Source organism: Copadichromis virginalis, linkage group LG3 (assembly GCF_057382275.1).
Source record: "Copadichromis virginalis isolate Kocher_CV1m ecotype Utaka linkage group LG3, C_Virginalis_male_GT1.1, whole genome shotgun sequence".
Classification (NCBI taxonomy): Eukaryota; Metazoa; Chordata; class Actinopteri; order Cichliformes; family Cichlidae; genus Copadichromis; species Copadichromis virginalis.
The window spans coordinates 17,371,428-17,390,531 of NC_140620.1; the positions used below are offsets into that span (position 1 = coordinate 17,371,428).

The window sequence follows — 19,104 nt, forward strand, 5'->3', positions numbered from 1 at the left end:
TGTCATCGAAAGGCTTGTCCTGTTCAGCTTAAAAGATCCAAGTTTAAAAGCAAAAAACTCAATAACAATAAATAATTGAAAAAGTGTAACTGGACTATTAATATAAAACAATATGATGCCATTATTTGAAAAAGAACACAAACTTTGAATCGATAACATGCACAAACAGAATATACACATGAAAAAAATGATAATAAATTAAATCACATTAATGTGAAAACTTATACCATTATTCACCAAAACAACACCTGAATGAAAATTCTCAGTCTCACCTTCAGTTTTTCTACAAAAACATTGTCTCACAAGCAGAACCAGTAATACCAGTAGAATCAGAAAAATGACTGATCCAACAGATGACAACACAGAGAGTGAAGGAGAGGAATCAGGCTGATATTGAGATACACAGAGTGAGGTGGATGTAGGTGGAGGTGTGGATGTAGGTGGAGGTGTGGTGGTGTGTCCCCCTAAAATAAAGCAAACACAGTCATTAAGTTGTCGTCACATTGTGAATGTTGAAAGCTGCAGAAACACAGACAGGTGAGTGTGTCACCTGTGACAGTGATCCAGCTGGATGGAGACTCTCCATGACCGCTGATGTCACACTTGTAGAGGCCTTCATCAGACCTGGAAACATGCTGGATGGTCATGTGACCTGTAGGCTGCTCCCTGATGAGGGAGCCTTCTTTATAGAAAGCAGCTGGGAGGTTGGAGGGAGTGGTCTTTGTTTTACAGAGCAGAGTGACGTCATCTCCCTCCATCACAGGGAGGACAGGACTCTGCAGGATCACTGATCCACCTCAACACAGAGACAAACTACAGCATTTCATCCATTTACACACAGCTTCATCAACACTAACTCCACACACTCAGCTTACCAGTGACTGTCAGGTTAACCATGTTACTGATGGGACCCTCTCTGGACTCACACCAGTAAACTCCACTGTCAGATGGGTAAGCATAGCTGATGTTACAGGAAGAACCAGCTGGTTTTCCAAACCCATCTGTTCCACACTGAGTCCTCTGTTGTTTGCTTGTGTTTCTCCTCAGAGTCCATCCAGCAGAGCTGTCGTCCTCCTCACAGCTCAGAGACACAAAGTCTCCTTTAAAGAACTGAGAGCTGCTGGGACTCACAGTCAGACGAGCTGTGAGGGTTAAAATGAAAAACTGATGATCTGTTTGATGTTGTCAAGAATTATAATACTGTAAGAAATCCTTCATCTAACTAGATTTATATGTGAGCTCTATTATTAAGTATGAACCCAATCAGGTCATATCAGTGAGCATTTCTCAGGTTTAAACTGTGACAGAAGAAGGTTACTGACCTTGGTTTGTTGTGCAGCTCAGCAGTGAGATCAGAACTGAAGAGAAATGACACTCAGGTTGATTTGAGGTGAACATAAAGAACAACTCCACACAAACAGCTGAGAAACACACAAACTCATCTCTCTGATATAGCTACTCATTTTCAGAACTGTAAAAGTGTGTTTAAAAAATGAAAGAAGCTGGTGGAAAATCCATTCATTCATTTTGTTAGCCACTTATTCCATCAAGGATTAGCTGAAACATGTCTCAGTTGTCATCGAGTGAGGTGCAGGGTATAAATTCAGATCACTAGTTCAAAACAGAACTAAATCAAAGAAATGAGAATTACTCACACTGAACAGATGGTGTTTTGAACTTGAATTCAGCCTGATTTGTTTTTCATGTCTTCTCCTCCATCATCAGTTATCAGGAGAGCAGACAGTCAAAGTACAAGAATTCAAACAAACACAGAGATTCTACTTACAGAGCAGACACAGCACAGATGTTTCCTTCATCGTCCTTCTCACTCATTTGAGCTTTTTTTCATTTCTGTCACTGACACCAAGTAAAGCCCGCCTTCTTCCTCTGAGCACCAGCTTTCTATTGGTTCAAACACAGAAGTGGTAGAATCACTTTTTTCTTTGTAAAAAGACATGTGATAAATTATAAAAATATATATATGTTGGGGGACTAAACTTACTAAGAGCATGACATGTAAAATAATACATATATATATATATATATATATATATATATATATATATATATATATATATATATATATATATATATATATATATATATGCATGTGTGTGTGTGTGTGTGTGTGTGTGTGTGTGTGTGTGTGTGTGTGTGTGTGTGTAGTCACCGCACCTAGTGCTCCGATTACCACTATTACCTTCACCCTCCATGTCTTTTCAAGCTCTTTTCTGAGCCCTTTGTACTTCTCAAGCTTCTCATGTTGCTTCTTCCTGATGTTGATATCCTTTGGTATTGCTACATCTGTCACAACAGCCGTTTTCTTCTGCTTGTCCACCACTACTATGTCCAGTTGGTTAGCCATCACCATTTTGTCCATCTGGATCTGGATATATATAGACTACTTTGTATATATTATATCTATATGTAAACATTTCAAATCACTCAATCATTATGACATGATTGATCAACAGAATGATTCACATTTTATATTTAGGCCACCTTCTCACATGTGGCCACTAGAGGGAGGTGTTTGGCTTCAAATCTCTCTCACCTGGCGGCCACTAGGAGCACTGTGAGAATCCTTTTTCTTTGGATTTAAAACCATTCTCCACACAGTCCTGAAGGACAAGCTGAAGAATGCAGGAGTGGACCATCACCTCACTACATGGATATTAGACTACCTCACTGACTGACCACAGTATGTGGCTGTGTGTCGGACAGGGTCCTCTGCAGTACGGGGGCTCCACAGGGAACAGTTCTGGCTCTGTTCTTCTTTACCATCTGCACTGCAGACTTCTCCCACTACTCCACCCAGTGCTTCCTGCAAAAATTTTCTGCAGACTCTGCAACAGTCGGCTTCATCACTGATGGGGATAACAATGAGTACAGAAAACTGACCCAAGACTTTGTGGACTGGTGCCAGCAGAACTACCTCCAGATCAACACTAGAATTAGATTTCTGGTAGATTTCTGCAGGCACAAACATCCTCCACTGCAACCACTAAACATTCAAGGTATGGACATTGAACCCTACAGCTACCATGTCCAGACACGACTCTCTAAACTGTTTTTACTGCAGCCCAGCTCTGTCATATGCCACGAAGGGCCCCAAACGCGCAGCTCACTGGAAACAGGAAGTAGTAGGAGAGGCTGCTGGCCCAGTCAGGTCCCAATTTGTAGCTGGCCTCATTCCCTCTTCCACCAATGGTCAGCCTCCACCTGGAAACTTACATAACAGACATCACAGAGTACAAACAATGCCTCCGCATGGTGTGGTGAGTAACAGCACCACACGGCAACAATGACCTGGGTCATAACACTGTGGACAGCTACAGGTACCTTCAACTGCACTGGACTCATAATTCTGAAGCCCTCTACAGAAAAGGGCAGAGCAGGCTGTACCTGCTGCGGAGATTCAGGTCTTTTGGAGGGAAGGACCCACTCCGGAAGACCTTCTATTACTCTGTGGTGGCCTCAGCCATCTTTTAGGGTGTGGTCTGCTGGGTCGGCAGTATTTCTGCCAGGGACAGGAAGAGACTGAACAGGCTGATCGGAGGGCCAGCTAGCTCTAGGATGCCCTCTGGACTCAGTGGAGGTGGTGAGTGACAGGAGAATGGTGGCCAAGCTATCATCCCTGTTGGATAACATCTCCCACCCAATGCAGGAGACTCTGACAGCACTGGGCAGCTCCTTCAGTGGCAGGCTGCGGTACCCAGGACGTGGGACAGAGAGATTTTGCAGGTCTTTCCTTCCAACTGCTGTCAGACTCTACAACATGGTCTCTGCAGATGACCAGACACGTGCAGACAGACACACGTCCCATACACAGTTCTACCTGTCTCCATGATGTGCAGAATACTAAGTGCATAATTTCCCTAAGTAACAAAGTATATTTGTACAGTATTTTATTGTATTTGTATAGTACTTATTCTATTGTATTTAGTATTCTTTCTATTTTTGTATAGTATGTTATTCTGTTTATCTTGTTGTATTCTATTGTTTTTCTCTTTTTTCTCTTATTTCTAGTATCAGCTGATGTTTGCTGGAGCCACAGCTGTAAAAGCTGCTGGTCATGATATTGGTTTGGATATGTGGTGAGAGGGAAACATGAAGATGAAACCAGGAGATGTTCTGACTGAATCATCAGAGCTGAACAGGTGATGGAGAAACAGGTTTACCTTTAAGGTGACATGAATGAGTTGAAGGGAAGTTATGAACTGTTTTTGAGAGACAAATAACACCAGGATCCTTTTTTACACTGACAGCTGGTAACTGTGCAGGGGTTGGTCTAGCAAAGTTTTGCCAGGGGGCAGGGGGGCACAAAGAAATACGTTCTTATTCTCATTTAAAATGTCTAGCTTTTATTAAATAATTATCTGAAGCTTACAACCAAAGTTTTTATCTGACGTAAAATGTATAGAAATCATACATATACCAACAAGACAGTGTACATCACTGTCACAACAGTGTCTGTTTTCATTCAAAGGCTTTATGGCTTTTCCTATAATACCTGGGGGGCCGGTCTCTAGTCAAAATGCCTGGGCCGATTTTTTGTCCCAGTCCAGCCCTGTTGTCAGGTCAGGCTGTGCTTTTTGAGCCTTCTGAGTCCGGGTGGCCAGTTGGGTTGCTGGCCTCTCCATGTTTGGTCCAGGTGGATAAGGGCGTTGCCTCCATCCCAGTCACCAATGTGGGGACAGCTGAAGCTGTCCTCCACCCACGGACCCATTTAGAAGTGATAAGCCAAGCTACTGTTGTTAGCCTCCCTGCTGGTGTTAGCAAGGAACACTCTTTTCCCATCACAGTTTCCTCCCATACAACCAGCAGCCCTGCTCAAGACATGGTGGATGCGATTGACCAGTTTGCTCTCACTGAGTCAGAGCAACATGAGGTATGGTTACTTTTGCAGAAGTACCGCTCTGTTTTCTCCTGTCATGAGGGAGATTTGGGCTGCACAAGCCTCATCTCGCACGACATACCTCTGCTTGATGACGTACCCGTCCGGCAGAGGTACAGGCGAATTCCTCCTTCTGATTATGAGGCTGTCAGGGCCCATATCAATCAGCTATTGGAGGCCCAGGTAATTAGGGAGAGTAGCAGTCCTTATGCCTCTCCCATGGCATTAGTCCGCAAGAAGGATGGAAGCCTCCGTGTTTTCGTTGACTACCGTTTGCTGAATAGCAAAACAAGGAAGCACACCTTCCCCTTACCTCGCATCGAGGAAAGTCTGGATGCCCTTGCTGGTGCACGCTGGTTTTCTACCATCGATCTGGCCAGCGGGTACAACCAGGTGCCAGTTTCTGAGCAGGATAAGCCCAAGACCGCTTTTTGCACGCCGTTTGGCCTGTTCGAGTGGAATCGTATGCCGTTCAGGCTGTGCAATGCTCCTGGTACCTTCCAGCACCTAATGCAGAGGATGTTCGGGGATCAGCGGTGCCAGTCGCTACTGCTGTACCTAGACGACACCATTGTGTTCTCCTCGTCTGTCTCTCAGCACCTGCAATGGCTAGAGATGGTGATGGCAAGGCTGCAGCAAGAGGGGCTCAAGGCTAAGCTAGAAAAGTTTGCCTTTTTCCAGCAGAAGGTTAACTACTTGGGCCATGTAATCTCTTGCAAGGGTGTCTCCACCGATCCTGCCAAGGTCGATGCAGTAGCCAAATGGCAGTGTCCTCGTTCCGTGTCAGAGTTGAGATCTTTTTTGGGTTTCGCCAGCTATTACCGGTGCTTTGTGGAGGGGTTTGCCATGTTGGCGGCTCCCCTGCATCAAGTGGTGGCTAAATTGGCTGGCACCACGACAAAGAAGGGCTCGGGACAGAGTTTGAGTGCTGTTTGGACACCTCAGTGTGAGGAGAACTTTGAGGACGTGAAAGCAAAGCTTGTGTCTGCCCCTGTGTTGGCGTATGCTGACTTTACGCGCCCATTTATCTTGGAGATTGTCGCCAGCCACAGTGGTTTGGGTGCAGTTCTCTCACCAGATGCAGAAGGTGTTGTTAGGCCAGTGGCTTATGCTAGTCGAGGTCTTCGGCCCCATGAGCGCAACATGGACAATTACAGCTCCATGAATCTGGAGTTTCTTGCACTCAAGTGGGCCATGGCCGAGAAGTTCCAGGAGTACCTTCTGGGGCAGAAGTGTGTGGTTTACACTGACAACAATCCACTCAGTTACCTCTCTTCAGCTAAGCTGGGTGCCACTGAGCAGAGGTGGGCATCCCAGCTGGCGGCATTCGATTTTGAGATTAAGTATCGCTCAGGCCGCAGTAATAGGAATGCTGATGGTCTCTCCCGACAGTATGAGACAAGCTCCAGCCTGGCCGAGGGCGTGTTGCCTGGGACTCCTGTCCCGATTTCGCTTCAGCAGGCTCCGTGTCCAGCAGTTCTGCCCGTCGTTACTCAGTTTGAGATTGGGGCCTTTCCGTCTCATTCTCCGGGGGATATCCGTGCTTTGCACGAGGCTGACCCCCTCCTGAAAGGTTACTTGGTATACTGCAGGAGGCAGTCCCCGCCCTCTCTGGGGGAAAGGAGTCAGATCCCCAAACCAGTCATGGATCTGCTGCGTCAGTGGGATCGTCCGGTGGAGAAGGATGGCATCCTCTATCACCGTATTTTGCGTCCGGGTGGAGGTGAGGAAGCCCTTCAACTTGTTCTTCCAGAGGATCTGAAGCCCGAGACCTTGAGGCAGGTGCATCAGGACCATGGGCACCAAGGTATTGAGCGTACCACTGAATTGGTCAGGCAGTGTTGCTATTGGCCCGGGATGTCCTCTGACATCAAGCAATGGGTTCAGCGTTGTGAACGCTGTCAGGTCACAAAGGACTCAGAGTTGGGGTCTCATAGTTATATGGGTCACCTGTTGGCGTCTAGGCCAAATGAAATCCTGGCCATAGACTTCACGGTGTTGGAACCTTCCCGTAGTGGAGTTGAAAACGTCTTGGTTATGACTGACGTTTTTAGCAAATACACGGTTGCAATCCCTACCCGGGACCAGCGGGCCTCTACTGTGGCTCAGGCCACAAGTTTGGTGTTCCTAGCTGCCTCCACTCTGACCAGGGTAGAAACTTTGAGAGTTTGGTGATGCAACAGCTATGCGAGTTGTATCGGGTAGCCAAGTCCCGTACAACTCCTTACCATGGTAATGGGCAGTGCGAACGGTTTAACCGAACCCTCCACAACCTCCTACGGACCCTGCCATCATCTCGGAAACGTGACTGGGCTGCGTGCTTACCACACGTGCTCTTTTGCTATAATAGCACATCCCATCAGGCCACTGGAGAGTCGCCGTTTTTTCCTGATGTTCGGCAGGGATCCTAGGCTGCCTATTGATTTCCTTCTAGGCCGGGTTCAGGACCCAGTGCCTGGAGAGGTTCAGGACTGGGTGGCCGAGCATCAGGCCAGGTTAATGGTGGCTTTTGAGGGAGCTCGGGCGCGGTTGTCGCTGACCGCTGACCGTCGCAAGGAGCGGCATGACCAGAGAGTCCACCCTGTGCCTTTAGAGGTCGGTCAGCTGGTGTATCTTCAAGATCACAGCGCCCAGGGCCGGCACAAGATCCAGGACCTATGGAGCTCTGTGGTCTATCAGGTGTTGAGGGCACCTCAAGGGAATGGGGCTGTTTATACCATTGCCCCCGTGGGAGACTTGGAGAAGGTTCGACATGTCCATCGCGACATGTTGAAGGCACAGGTCAGCCTGGGTGCCTCCTACACCTGGTCCACAGGCTCCACCCCCGCCTGTGCCTGCTGACTCAGAGCGGACCTCTCTGAGTGACGATGAGTTGTGGCTCCTTGTCCCTGAGTTACCCTCACAACCTGCACTCAAATGTTCATCACTTGCCACGTCCTGTTGAATCTGCACCAGTCGCTAATGCTCAGCTTGCCCTATTCAGGCCATGGTGTTAGGTTTCATGAGTTATTGCGCTCACTTTCGGCTGCGCAACTAGGTTAATTGGGAACCCACCTACATATTGATTGCAGGGTGGTGTCAGCCCGTATAAAGCTAAGCCGGTGTTTTTCTGGATCATTCCTCCCGTGCATTCGGCGCAAAGCAGCAGTAAATACTGGCACACTGCGACGGACTGATCAGCAAGCGAGTAGATCATATGACAGCTACAGGTATGCTCTCGCTTAACCTCAGATTCCCTCCCAGTACTAGAATGTGTAGTAATATAGTTTTGCGGCCTATTGTAGCACGGCAGTTTCTGTTTTATTCCGGCGTTGCAGAGAGAGGTACTCGAGTTATCTCCACCAGTGAGAGTATAGCGCCTCCGGAACTGGGGTAAGCCGTTAAAACTACTTTTATTAGCATTCACAATTACTGGAGGCTAAGTGTTGTGGCCATTTTTGTTGAATGTTTATAAAATGCAATTTGTATTCATTTTTGTTTTTTCTTTAAAGGTGTAAGAATATTCTGACCTGGTTTTGTTATGTAAATTTGTAATTAATTTTATTGGAGAAGCTTTTGGAAAGTGATTGGTTTATTAGCTTATGGACCCTCCCATTAATCAAGAGATTAAGAGCACCCTGGATGGGTGTGGTAAAGAGGTTTTCGTTTTTTGTTTGCCAAATGTCAGATGGGAAGACGGGAGGGTTAGAAAATGATTTTTTTGACCACTTTTGAAGTTGTTAAAGCAAATTAAATTAGCTTTCGTTTAATTTTAAGTTTAAAGAAGTTATTTGGTTGATTTTTGTTTATAATTTTGCACGAAATAAACCACATATGATTTTTAAACAATGGAGTCAGAAGTGCGTTCTAAAACAAACCTCCCGTTGCCACCCATGGCCTTTTCTTGGACTTTTTTGGTGTTTGGAACGTAAAAGGCCGCGACACTAAGGTTATAGTTATCTGTTGTTTAAGGCTTTGATTGCTGCCTTCACATCTCCGTGGCAAACTGCCTGACCTTAATCGGAAGAGTGAAACGCCTTCCCGCCGCTGTTGTGAGGGCTCCTCCTCGGTGGAGCCTGTTGTCTTGTCTTGTTTTGTCTTCTCGTGAAACTGTTTTTATTATCTGTAACCGGAAGGTCGCCGGTTCGATCCCCGGGCTCTCTGTCCTGGTCGTTGTGTCCTTGGGCAAGACACTTTACCCTACTTGCCTACTGGTGTTGGCCAGAGGGGCTGATGGCGCGATATGGCAGCCTCGCCTCTGCCAGTCTGCCCCAGGGCAGCTGTGGCTACAACCGTAGCTTGCCTCCACCAGTGTGTGAATGTGAGAGTGAATGAATAGTGGCATTGTAAAGCGCTTTGGATGCCTTGAAAAGCGCTATATAAATCCAATCCATTATTATTATTATTATTATTATTATTATTATTATTATTATTATTATTATTATTATTATTATTATTATTATATTAAGTAGGCTTACCTTTTTTTGGTTCGCTGGGTTTTATTTTATTTTATTCTGGATTGTTGCTTGTACCCACCCCTCTGTGATCGGGCTGAAACGATCCTGTGCCCGAGTGTCGTGCTGGGAACCTTAAACTGCCTCAGTTGCCGATCTCAGCCGGTGGGGAGCCAGACCGGCTTGTGATTGAGGCTTGGACAATTACCACCAGCACGAGTTGTAGTTCTACCTGTGGGGCGTAAGCCTTCCAGTGTTGTGTGTGTGTGTGTGTGTGTGTGTGTGTGTGTGTGTGTGTGTGTGTGTGTGTGTGTGGAATTTCTTTTATTAAAGTTGGTTTTAGTTTTTTATGATCTGTAGCGAGCCTGACGCTCAGTGTCCTTTTATTCTTTTAATGTACTTCTCTGTGTCTTATTGCAGTGAACGGAGGACGTGCCAGTGGCCCTGGGACCTCAGGTGGTGGGTCGTTTTCACACTTTCTTTTGTACAGCACTGGGTGGACTGTAGTGATTTTCTTTTTGTGTGATTTTCTTTTGGGTCCACGGCTGCTGGTAAGTCCAAGTTCCATGATTGTTTTATTTTTACTTTAGGACGCTGTCAACAACAACGCTACATTTGGTTTTCTAATACTTTATTTATTTTTACTATAAATAAAACTGTTTTAATATTGGAGCCAACCTGCCTCAGTGTGCATCCTTGAATCTGTGCGGCCTCTTTATTATTCCTTTTATCTATCTTTTATCTATCTTAAATATATATTTTCTGGGGGTGAAATTCCCCTAGGTGGCGTTGTCATTTAAAAAGAGGCCGCACAGATTCAAGGATGCACACTGAGGCAGGTTGGCTCCAATATTAATACAGTTTTATTTATAGTTGTCAATAGAAAATTGTACTTAGTAGTCAGTATAATCTTTTAATTATATAAGTTTGCATATGGTAGTGATAGGATGTGTGATCCTTAGTAGTCTGCAAAGGTTTTGTGTGCATTCCAGAGTGCTCTGGCATTCACACCCACACTCTGGGAGTATGGGAGAGGTCGTACCTTGTCTTATTGTTTTATGGTAGGATAAACGTAGCTATGTCAAGTTTTAGTCTAAGTGCTTAGATGAACTGTTGTTCTTCCAGACCAGCAGATTTAGGGAAGTCGGTTACCAGCAGCCGTGGACCCAAAAGAAAATCACACAAAAAGAAAATCACTACAGTCCACCCAGTGCTGTACAAAAGAAAGTGTGAAAACGACCCACCACCTGAGGTCCCAGGGCCACTGGCATGTCCTCCGTTCACTAAAATAAAACAGAGAAATAAGTTAAAGAATAAAAGGACACTGAGCGTCAGGCTCGCTACAGATCATAAAAAAACTAAAACCAACTTTAATAACTTTAATAAAATTAATTACACACACACACACACAACACTGGAAGGCTTACGCCCCACGAGTCAACTAAAACTAGTACTGGTAGTAATTGTCCAAGCCTCAATCACAAGCCGGTCTGGCTCTCCACCGGCTGAAATCGGCAACTTAGGCAGTTTAAGGTTCCCAGCACGACACTCGGGCACAGGATCAAGACAAGACAGCAGTGGTCTGTCAGTGAGGTAGTCAGAGATCCAAGCGACCAGGCAGGGGTCCACCTGGATCCTGTATAGTTTTTCCTGAAGCAGAAGGGCCGGATGGTATTCAAGGCACTGGAAAAGTCAAGAAACAGGATCCCGACCGTGCCTTTTCCCCTGTCCAGGTGTGAGTGGGCTCTATGTAGGATGTACAGGATGGCATCATCCACTCCAATATCCGCCTTGTATGCGAACTGTAGTGGGTCCTGGGCATGTTGTACCTGTGGTCGGAGGAGGTTGAGGAAGAGCCGCTCTAGAGTCTTCATAAGATGTGACGTCAGTGCCACCGGTCGGAAGTCATTCAGCTCATTGGGCCGGCTCCTTTTGGGGACCGGGACAATGCAGGATGTCTTCCATAGGGCGGGCACTCTCCCCAGTCGCAGACTGAGATTGAAGACTCGTTGTAGCGGCTCCCCAAATTCAGCAGCACATGCCTTTAGCATCCTCGGACACACCTTGTCTGGGCCTGCTGCCTTTCTGGGGCTTGTTGCTAGCTAGTTAGCGATGCTACACACCTGTTACTCTAATAGTCTGTATTATTGAAGGATTCAGCACTCCTTAGGTTTTGTTATCCAGTTTTAGACAGCGATGAGATCAGCTGCACACTCCACAGAGGCCCAGAGTTACTGTTAATAAAAAAATGTAACGCTGTCCTTTAAGATTTTAACATAAGACTGTGAGTGTAATGGATCTAAACCCATTTAAATCTTCAGAGCACTCTACACCCTGGTAACATGGAGACTTTAAATAAAGACAGCAGCAGGTTTCATAGTAGTGTAATTTTAATTCGTTTTTTTCATTTAATAATAGATTTAGGGGGATCATATTTTAATTTCCAAAAAAGAGGACACTTATCTCAGTCATGAAAAACTTTCTTAAAGAAACATATTTAACATATTAAAATGATGCCTTCTCTGTGCGGTTAATGAATTGTAAAATACAATATGTCTGTCACGGGGTCCTCTCCTAAACTTCTCCCGAACAGGCGTAGTCAGAAAGCATTCAGTGTGGATAATTTATTCTGCCGGCCTCCCAGGTGCACAAAAAATTATTTACAAAGAAAATAGGAAACTAACTTAAGTCAACACAAAACAAACATCTATATACAAAACACAGTCTGCATGTTACCCTCTCTGTAACATCTCACTGAAAAAGAACCCAGGTAGGCCCTGACCGCCTTCTTTTATACCCCATAGCCCCTCCCACTAGGCGTAATAGTCATCTCTTTATTATTTCTTTTACCAAACAATCTTTCCCCCTCAGCTTATTTCCAGCTGTATTCCTACAATACATATATGTATATACAGACATTTATGGCCAATTCCAGGCAGCCTACAGTGTTTCACAATAACAAAAAACAAACCAAAAAATAATGCAGTTCACGTGACCTTTCAAGAGCTTGCGAAACCACTATTTAAACCCCGGAACACCATACGATCGGCTTGCATAACCCCCGTATAATCGGCGATCACAGCGAGTCTCCGCGACCGGCTGGTAAGTGGGAAAATATGTTGGCCACCTTCTGCGCTGCTCAAAATATACCTCTCACCCCTTTTTGTTTATCTGCCCGGTCGACGAAAAGACGCGCAGCCATGGTAATTGTAGAAACTAATGGTGGTGGTGCGTGTATGCGCCCAGATCAGCTGTCTGCGGCCCGGGACGGTGTAACTCCGTCACATCGTCATGTAGGCTTTTACAAGTCAACAAGTGCAAAAAAAAACAAAAAACTTCAAAGCCTCTGAAATTAAATAATGGTACAGAAATATTACCTCATCTGCATAAGAAAAATTATGAGGGAAATGTCTTTTGCAGTTTGTCTGAAATGATGCACTTGCGCCTTGGGATCTTTTAAACATCATTAGGCACTTTGCTGTGTGCTGTCAGTCCCGTCTGTGAGCGCAGAACAAGCGCTCACAAAGTAGCAGTGCGGGGATGACGTCACACACAAGGGTCCACTGTCGGACTTTTGGAAAACCCGGACATTTTTATCGATCTCGAAAATCCCCCCAGACGGTCCGGACAGAATGTGAAAACTGGAAGTGTCTGGGGAAAAGAGGACGGTTGGTCACCGTAAATAGATTCCACATTATTATCAACAGCTACATTCACCCTGGAGAGAAACTAGTGAGGGAGATGTGGCGCAGGGAAATTATTTTACTGCTATTGTTAAATAATCATCATTACCATTGCATTAATAATATAATCTGCAGCATTGATATTGTATTCAGAGGTTTAAACAGTGTGTGTCGTTCAGAAAGACTAAGTTGCAGTTGACAGGAAGTTGCAGAGAGTTTGCAGAACTGAAACCGAAAGTTATTCTGAGGAGCAGGTTAGACGAGGCTATTTGAATTACTAGGTTATTCAAATTGTCTGTTATACTTTTATATTCTTTTATTAAGCTCTTAGTAGAGGTTCTTGATTAAAACATTTATTCAACATAGTACATGTAGTTTCAGTTAGGTTATTACACATAAGGATGAGCCTCTGGTCTGGTAAAAGGTCAGAAGTGCAACGGGTGAATTGAGAGAGCATTTGAGGACGACACACACACACACACACACACAAACCCACACACTCAGTTAGAGAGAATCATTTATAGGTGGAAGTTTAATCATGTTTTGCTTGGGGTTGCAAAAAGAGCAGTTTGTTGCAGAACTGCTGCTGAGGTGTCAAGATGACAAGCGAGCATCCGGCAGTGACAGGAAGTACCTGCCATGAAGACGAAGACAACGTTCTTTTAAACTGTGTTAAAAGTCATTGTGGTTTTGATTTGACGTATGTATATATTCTGTCTGTGACGTATGAAGGGGCGTCATTAATTCAAACCCTGATGCTATAAAAATCTGTGTATGCTTTGATTAAGTCGAAGATCAAGTGCTGTCTGCGTACAGTGGTCTTCCCACGCGTGTATTCATTAAAATCAATTGTTTGACCAAGATCTTCTGGACCTGGTTGTTTGTACTCTCCTTCCTCAATTATGTGAACCTTAACAGAGACCATCAGGACTAAGCTGGGTTTCCTGGGTCCAGAGGTTTGGAGAAACTTCTTCCCTTTCTTTCATCACAGCTGTCCTGTGCCAGATGTTCTGTTGACCCACTGAAAGAGGCATCATTTAAGACACATCAGGAAGACTGAAGCTCATCGCATTGATCAAGTAGGACTCATGAGCTTCACCAGCAGCTCCCTCACAGGAAAATCTTCAGCACTCCTCCGCAGGCCCGCCCCAGGAGATGGATAAACCCAGCGTTTCATGAACACCATGATGGAGACATTTTGTTTGTGTAATGTTATAAATACTCGGATACTCCCCAGAGGCTCTGGACTTTTACATAAAGATATTATATTCAGTCCTGTAGAAAGTTTATGTTTAATATCACGTTCTCTGGTTACTCTGGTATGATTAACTCTGAATGGCAAATAACACACTATTAGCTGAAAACTGTGAAAGAATTCCAGATCAGAAGTGTTTAGTTCAACATACAAGTGATGACCTTTGACCTTCATCAGGTTTTATTTAATTGTGTCAGAGAAACTCTCATATGCTCTTCATGCAGCTGAGTACATCAAGTGTTTAAAACCGAAGCTGTGCAGGTCTGAGATCAGCAGCTTTGTGAAACACCAAACTGAGGTCCTGTTAATGCTGATATATAGTGACACAGTTACAGGGGTGATTAATCCTTTTGTTTTCACTGACAGCACATGTGGTACTTTAACCTGTGTACTGCTTTCACCAGTTCAATTTGCAGTTAACATGTGAACATGTTGGATGATCTGTCTACTGTCACTGGGTGGTGCTGAGGTCTGAATCTGAGGGCAGCTCCTGTAATCACAAAGAGAACAGAATCATCACAAACTGAAATATAAGGTTTATCCTTAGCTAGGTCCGACCTAGCTAAGGACGGTGGTTAAGGATTAGCTTACAAGCACATTTAACTTACCGAAAAAGTGCGGCGGGGCCTCGGGTCCTTCTGTTGGGTTCAGTTCACTGAAGAACACTTCAGGCTGTCAGGTTAAAACAGTCGGTCATGGTTTCGTAATGTAAACACTGGAGCTCCTCTCTGCATCCCTGCTTTATCTGCCATTCCCGAACAGAGATATGCAAGTTTCTGCGGGACTGCAGCTGCCAGTCAAAGCTGTTATAATGACATCACATCCAAATTGCACAGCATTATGGTTGTAATTAGAATCAAACTTATGAGAAAGGAGGCCCCTTGAACATAAAACAGCATAGTGAGAACTATGTTGGCCAGAGGGGCCGATGGCGCGATATGGCAGCCTCACTTCTGTCAGTCTGCCCCAGGGCAGCTGTGGCTACAACTGTAGCTGCCTTCACCAGTGTGTGAATGTGAGAATGAATGAATGGTGGAATTGTAAAGCGCTTTGGGTGCCTTGAAAAGTGCTATTTAAATGCAATCCATTATTATTATTATCATTGTAAATACTGACGCTGACAACAGCGCCACCTGAAGAAGGCTTCTCTCTGTCTCATAACTTGTGTTCTGAGACCTGACTTTTGAGACCTGACACCTGGCGACTTTTTGTCTGAGACCAGGGCCCTATTTCAGGAAGCCGGTTTAGAAAACTCAGAGTTAAAAATGATACACGGGGTTGAGTAACCCCGAACTGTCCAACTCGGAATAGTCGGTTTCAGAAAGGCTGATAACAATTAGTTCAATCAACGCGGAGTTGCTTTAACCCCAAGTTAAGCGCGAGCACGAGGATACATAAAGCCCTGATTAGTGGAGCACAGATTAAGCGAGTCACCATGGAGACGGATAATGTTGGCAGCATCACATATGATCTTCACAGTGCAGAGAACACAAATTAGCATCCATTACTATAATGAAATAATTTGTTAGTTTGAAATGCTACAGGGAACTATGTACCTGTACATTAATGCTGTGGAAAGAGTTCCTGTTCACATAGTCTCCTTCATTTACTGAAGGAGCAATGATTGGAATGTGAGTGCCATCTATACAGCCAATCACGCCTGGGAACCGTGAGAATAAATGTAAAATTTAAGTAGTAGTTCAAGTATCACCACATCATGAATTAAGTTTTGGTCATCCTGATACCTGCAATTTTGTGGAATCCCTCTTTGATAAATCTTGTGGGTCTATGACCGGGGAACACCACAGACGAGTACAGGAGACGTTTCAGTGCAGCTGTAACATTCCTGACTGCCCGACAGACAGTAGCCTTGGAAACGTGCTCAGCGTCATCAATATTATACAGAAAGCTCCCGTTTGCAAAAAACCGAAGTGCAATACAAATAATATGTACAGAACTGAGAGAATGTCCGCGATGTGTCACATAAGCAATATTAGGCCTGAGGATGTTATTCAAATAAATTATAGATTGTGCTGAAAAACGGTAACGTTCACACAGAAAATCATCAGGAAATGATAAAATGTCCAAACGCGCTCTAATCACTCTCTCCCGGCGGAGAGCTCTGCGGAGAATTTGGGCTTCACGATCTACTGGCTCTTCAAGGAAGGGGCACGCCATGTCCGACACTTCCTACAGTCAGGTTTCCGACAAAGAGGCGGAGAAAGTCAGGGTTAGTTGAAGTAAACCTGCTAGGGGGCAGGTTAGCTTCACGGAGTGTGTCGTCATAGTAACTCACTCAGAATTAATCTAAACTCACTTTGTGAAACCGAAAACACAGAGTTTTCGTTAACTCAGGGTATACTTACTCAGAGTTTGCACTAAACCGGCTTCCTGAAACAGGGCCCTGAGGATGTCCTAGTCTGAATAGGCACACATGAAGGTCAGACCTCAGAATGAACCCTATTATGTGCTTTTTGACTTGGTCCCAGTAGTGGAGATTTTTTAGTTTGACCTGATTAAGGTTCAGAAAAATGAATCAACACATTCACCGATTCAACATGTTAGAAAACATCTGAATAAAAGTGTAGACAGACCCGACAACATTTTTATGCTCTCCAGCATCTTTATAAATATTTTTGGTGGTTCCTGCTACAAACACGCTCAGTCGGCTGCAGCTCTGGGCCCTATTTTAGGAAGCCGGTTTAGAAAACTCAGAGTGAAAAACGATACTCAGGGTTGAGTAACCCCGAACTGTCCAACTCGGAATATTCGGTTTCAGAAAGGCTGATAACAATTAGTTCAGTCAACGCGGAGTTGCTTTAACCCCAAGTTAAGCGCGCGCACGAGGATACATAAAGCCCTGATTAGTGGAGCACAGATTAAGCGAGTCACCATGGAGACGGAGGGAAAGAAGGCGCGGTCAATGTATTTTACAGCGCTTGAGGCCGAAATTCTGATGGCAGCATATGCCGATAACATGCAAATTCTGCGGAAAAAAAGTAACACAGCCTCAGCTGCAAAAGAAAGGGAGCATGCATGGCAAAACATAGCCGACAGAGTCAATGCGTGAGTGTTAATATAAACATTGATCTAGGGATTTCCACCCATTTAACACGTTATTTTATTATATTTTATTTTATTTGTTATTTTATACATTTGATTTTGTGACGTGATGTGAGCGCAGGTGCAACCCAACAGGCCCCAAACGTTCCTGGCAGCAAGTAAAAATGAAATATAAAAATATAGTCCAAACAGGTAAGGTGTAATTGTATTATGAGCCATAGTGCTTGGTCTGTTTGTCCGATGTAAATCAATTGCAGTTAGAGGCTACATTAATTTCCCCTCTGTAAGCACTTATTGAAATTATCTGAGCACATTACAAGTACATATTTGCTTACTCTGTATGCTCAAATGTGACCCGTTATAGCCAACAGAAAAAAAGCAGAGGCCTGAAAAACAGGTGGGGGTCCTCCACCACCACCACTCACAGAGGCTGAGCAGTTGGCCCTCAGCCAAAACAGTGGGCGCCCTGTGGCCGAAGGCATCTCTGCGGGGACATCCTCTGAGTCAATAACCCCGCAAGACACAAGTGCCTACATAAGGGGTAAATTCAAAATAATACATGATGTGCATACATCCTTTCTTCACAGTCACCTTTGCAGTGCTGCTCATTCATTTGATAAACTCTTTACCATAATGGATTATTTTGTAGTGAAGTTATTTTCCTACTGATTTTGCCTTCCCTCAGTCTTGGCTGTTTGAGAGAGCATAATGACAATGAAGTGTAAGGTGATTGGTATGTTTGTTAATTGCCATTTGGTCCCTTGTAAGTTATGAGTGACCTGTATAAACCTCATATTCTATCAGTTGATGGTGGTGGTGTACTGCATCTGGTGCAGCCTCCTGTTGAGCCAGACCAACATGCAGTTGTGAGTACTCTTAATACTCCACAGATTATATGAGGTTACAGTAGAACAGCAATGTTGTTAATTTCTTTACTACAGGAAAATAATGAAGAAACATTGACAGCTGTTACAGAGGAGGAAGCAACAGAGACACTTTATGAGGTTTACATCGCACAATGGAAAATATAACAATTGAATAAAATGTGGTACTATAATAAAACCATAGACTTTCTATGTCTCTAACAGAGTGATGATGGAAATGCAGAGGAAGAGGGTCCAGCCACTTCTCCAACAAACCTTTCCTCAGTAAGATGTTCAGCACTGATTTACAACCAACCTAAGTAGGCATGTACTATGAATGGCAATGCTATTTTCTGTGTTTCAATAGCTACCTGTAAAGCAGCTGTACAAGACCTATTTGAAAATAAAAAAATGTGACTTGGAAATGGAATACTTCAAGCAGCAAATCCAAAAGACCAAGATTGAGATTTTACTGCTGGAACATCAGTTAAGGGTGGGTGAAGTGGTCAGAGATGGACGAATTATTTCAGTGTTTGAACAACATAATAATATACTTATTAATACTTTGTGTACAAGAAATACAGGCAACCAATAAAGCCAGTTGAACAAAAAATCCGTTTATTCTTCTTTCAACATGTTGAGGTGATGGGTCAAAGGAAATGATTGTGACATATGGTGTCTCTGACTGCGCTTCCATCTTGTATGTCCGTGGGAGGGTCAGGATGTTCATGGTTTGGATCACTGCTGATGTTTGGTTCAGAAGGACAGTGTTCTCCTCTAATTGTGGCAATGTTGTGAAGAATCACACATGCCACAATAATGTCACATGCCCTTTCTGGGGTGACCCTGAGTCTTTGCAGGCACTGGAACCGGGCCTTAAGCATTCCGATAGTCATTTCAACTCTGGCTC

The 19,104-nt window shown here is 44.4% G+C and overlaps 1 protein-coding gene across 1 annotated transcript; it reads right to left on the bottom strand.

The window, feature by feature from the left end:
* Positions 1-2: 2 nt before the first annotated feature.
* LOC146713122 (Fc receptor-like protein 5) lies at positions 3-1,870 on the bottom strand. Its single transcript, XM_085437533.1, has 6 exons — positions 1,787-1,870; positions 1,323-1,358; positions 876-1,142; positions 551-796; positions 273-464; positions 3-19 (listed from the first exon to the last, which is right to left on the bottom strand). The coding sequence occupies exons 1-6, from the start codon at positions 1,815-1,817 to the stop codon at positions 3-5; spliced, it is 789 nt and encodes a 262-aa protein (XP_085293659.1). The 5' UTR covers positions 1,818-1,870.
* Between the last annotated feature and the right edge of the window lie 17,234 nt (positions 1,871-19,104).

Coding starts and splice junctions, on each gene's coding strand:
- LOC146713122 (XM_085437533.1), bottom strand. CDS start 1,817: ATGAAGGAAACATCTGTGCTGTGTCTGCTCT. Junction 1,143..1,322: donor GAGCTGCACAACAAACCAAG/GTCAGTAACCTT, acceptor TAACCCTCACAG/CTCGTCTGACTGTGAGTCCC. Junction 465..550: donor CAGCTGGATCACTGTCACAG/GTGACACACTCA, acceptor GCTTTATTTTAG/GGGGACACACCACCACACCT.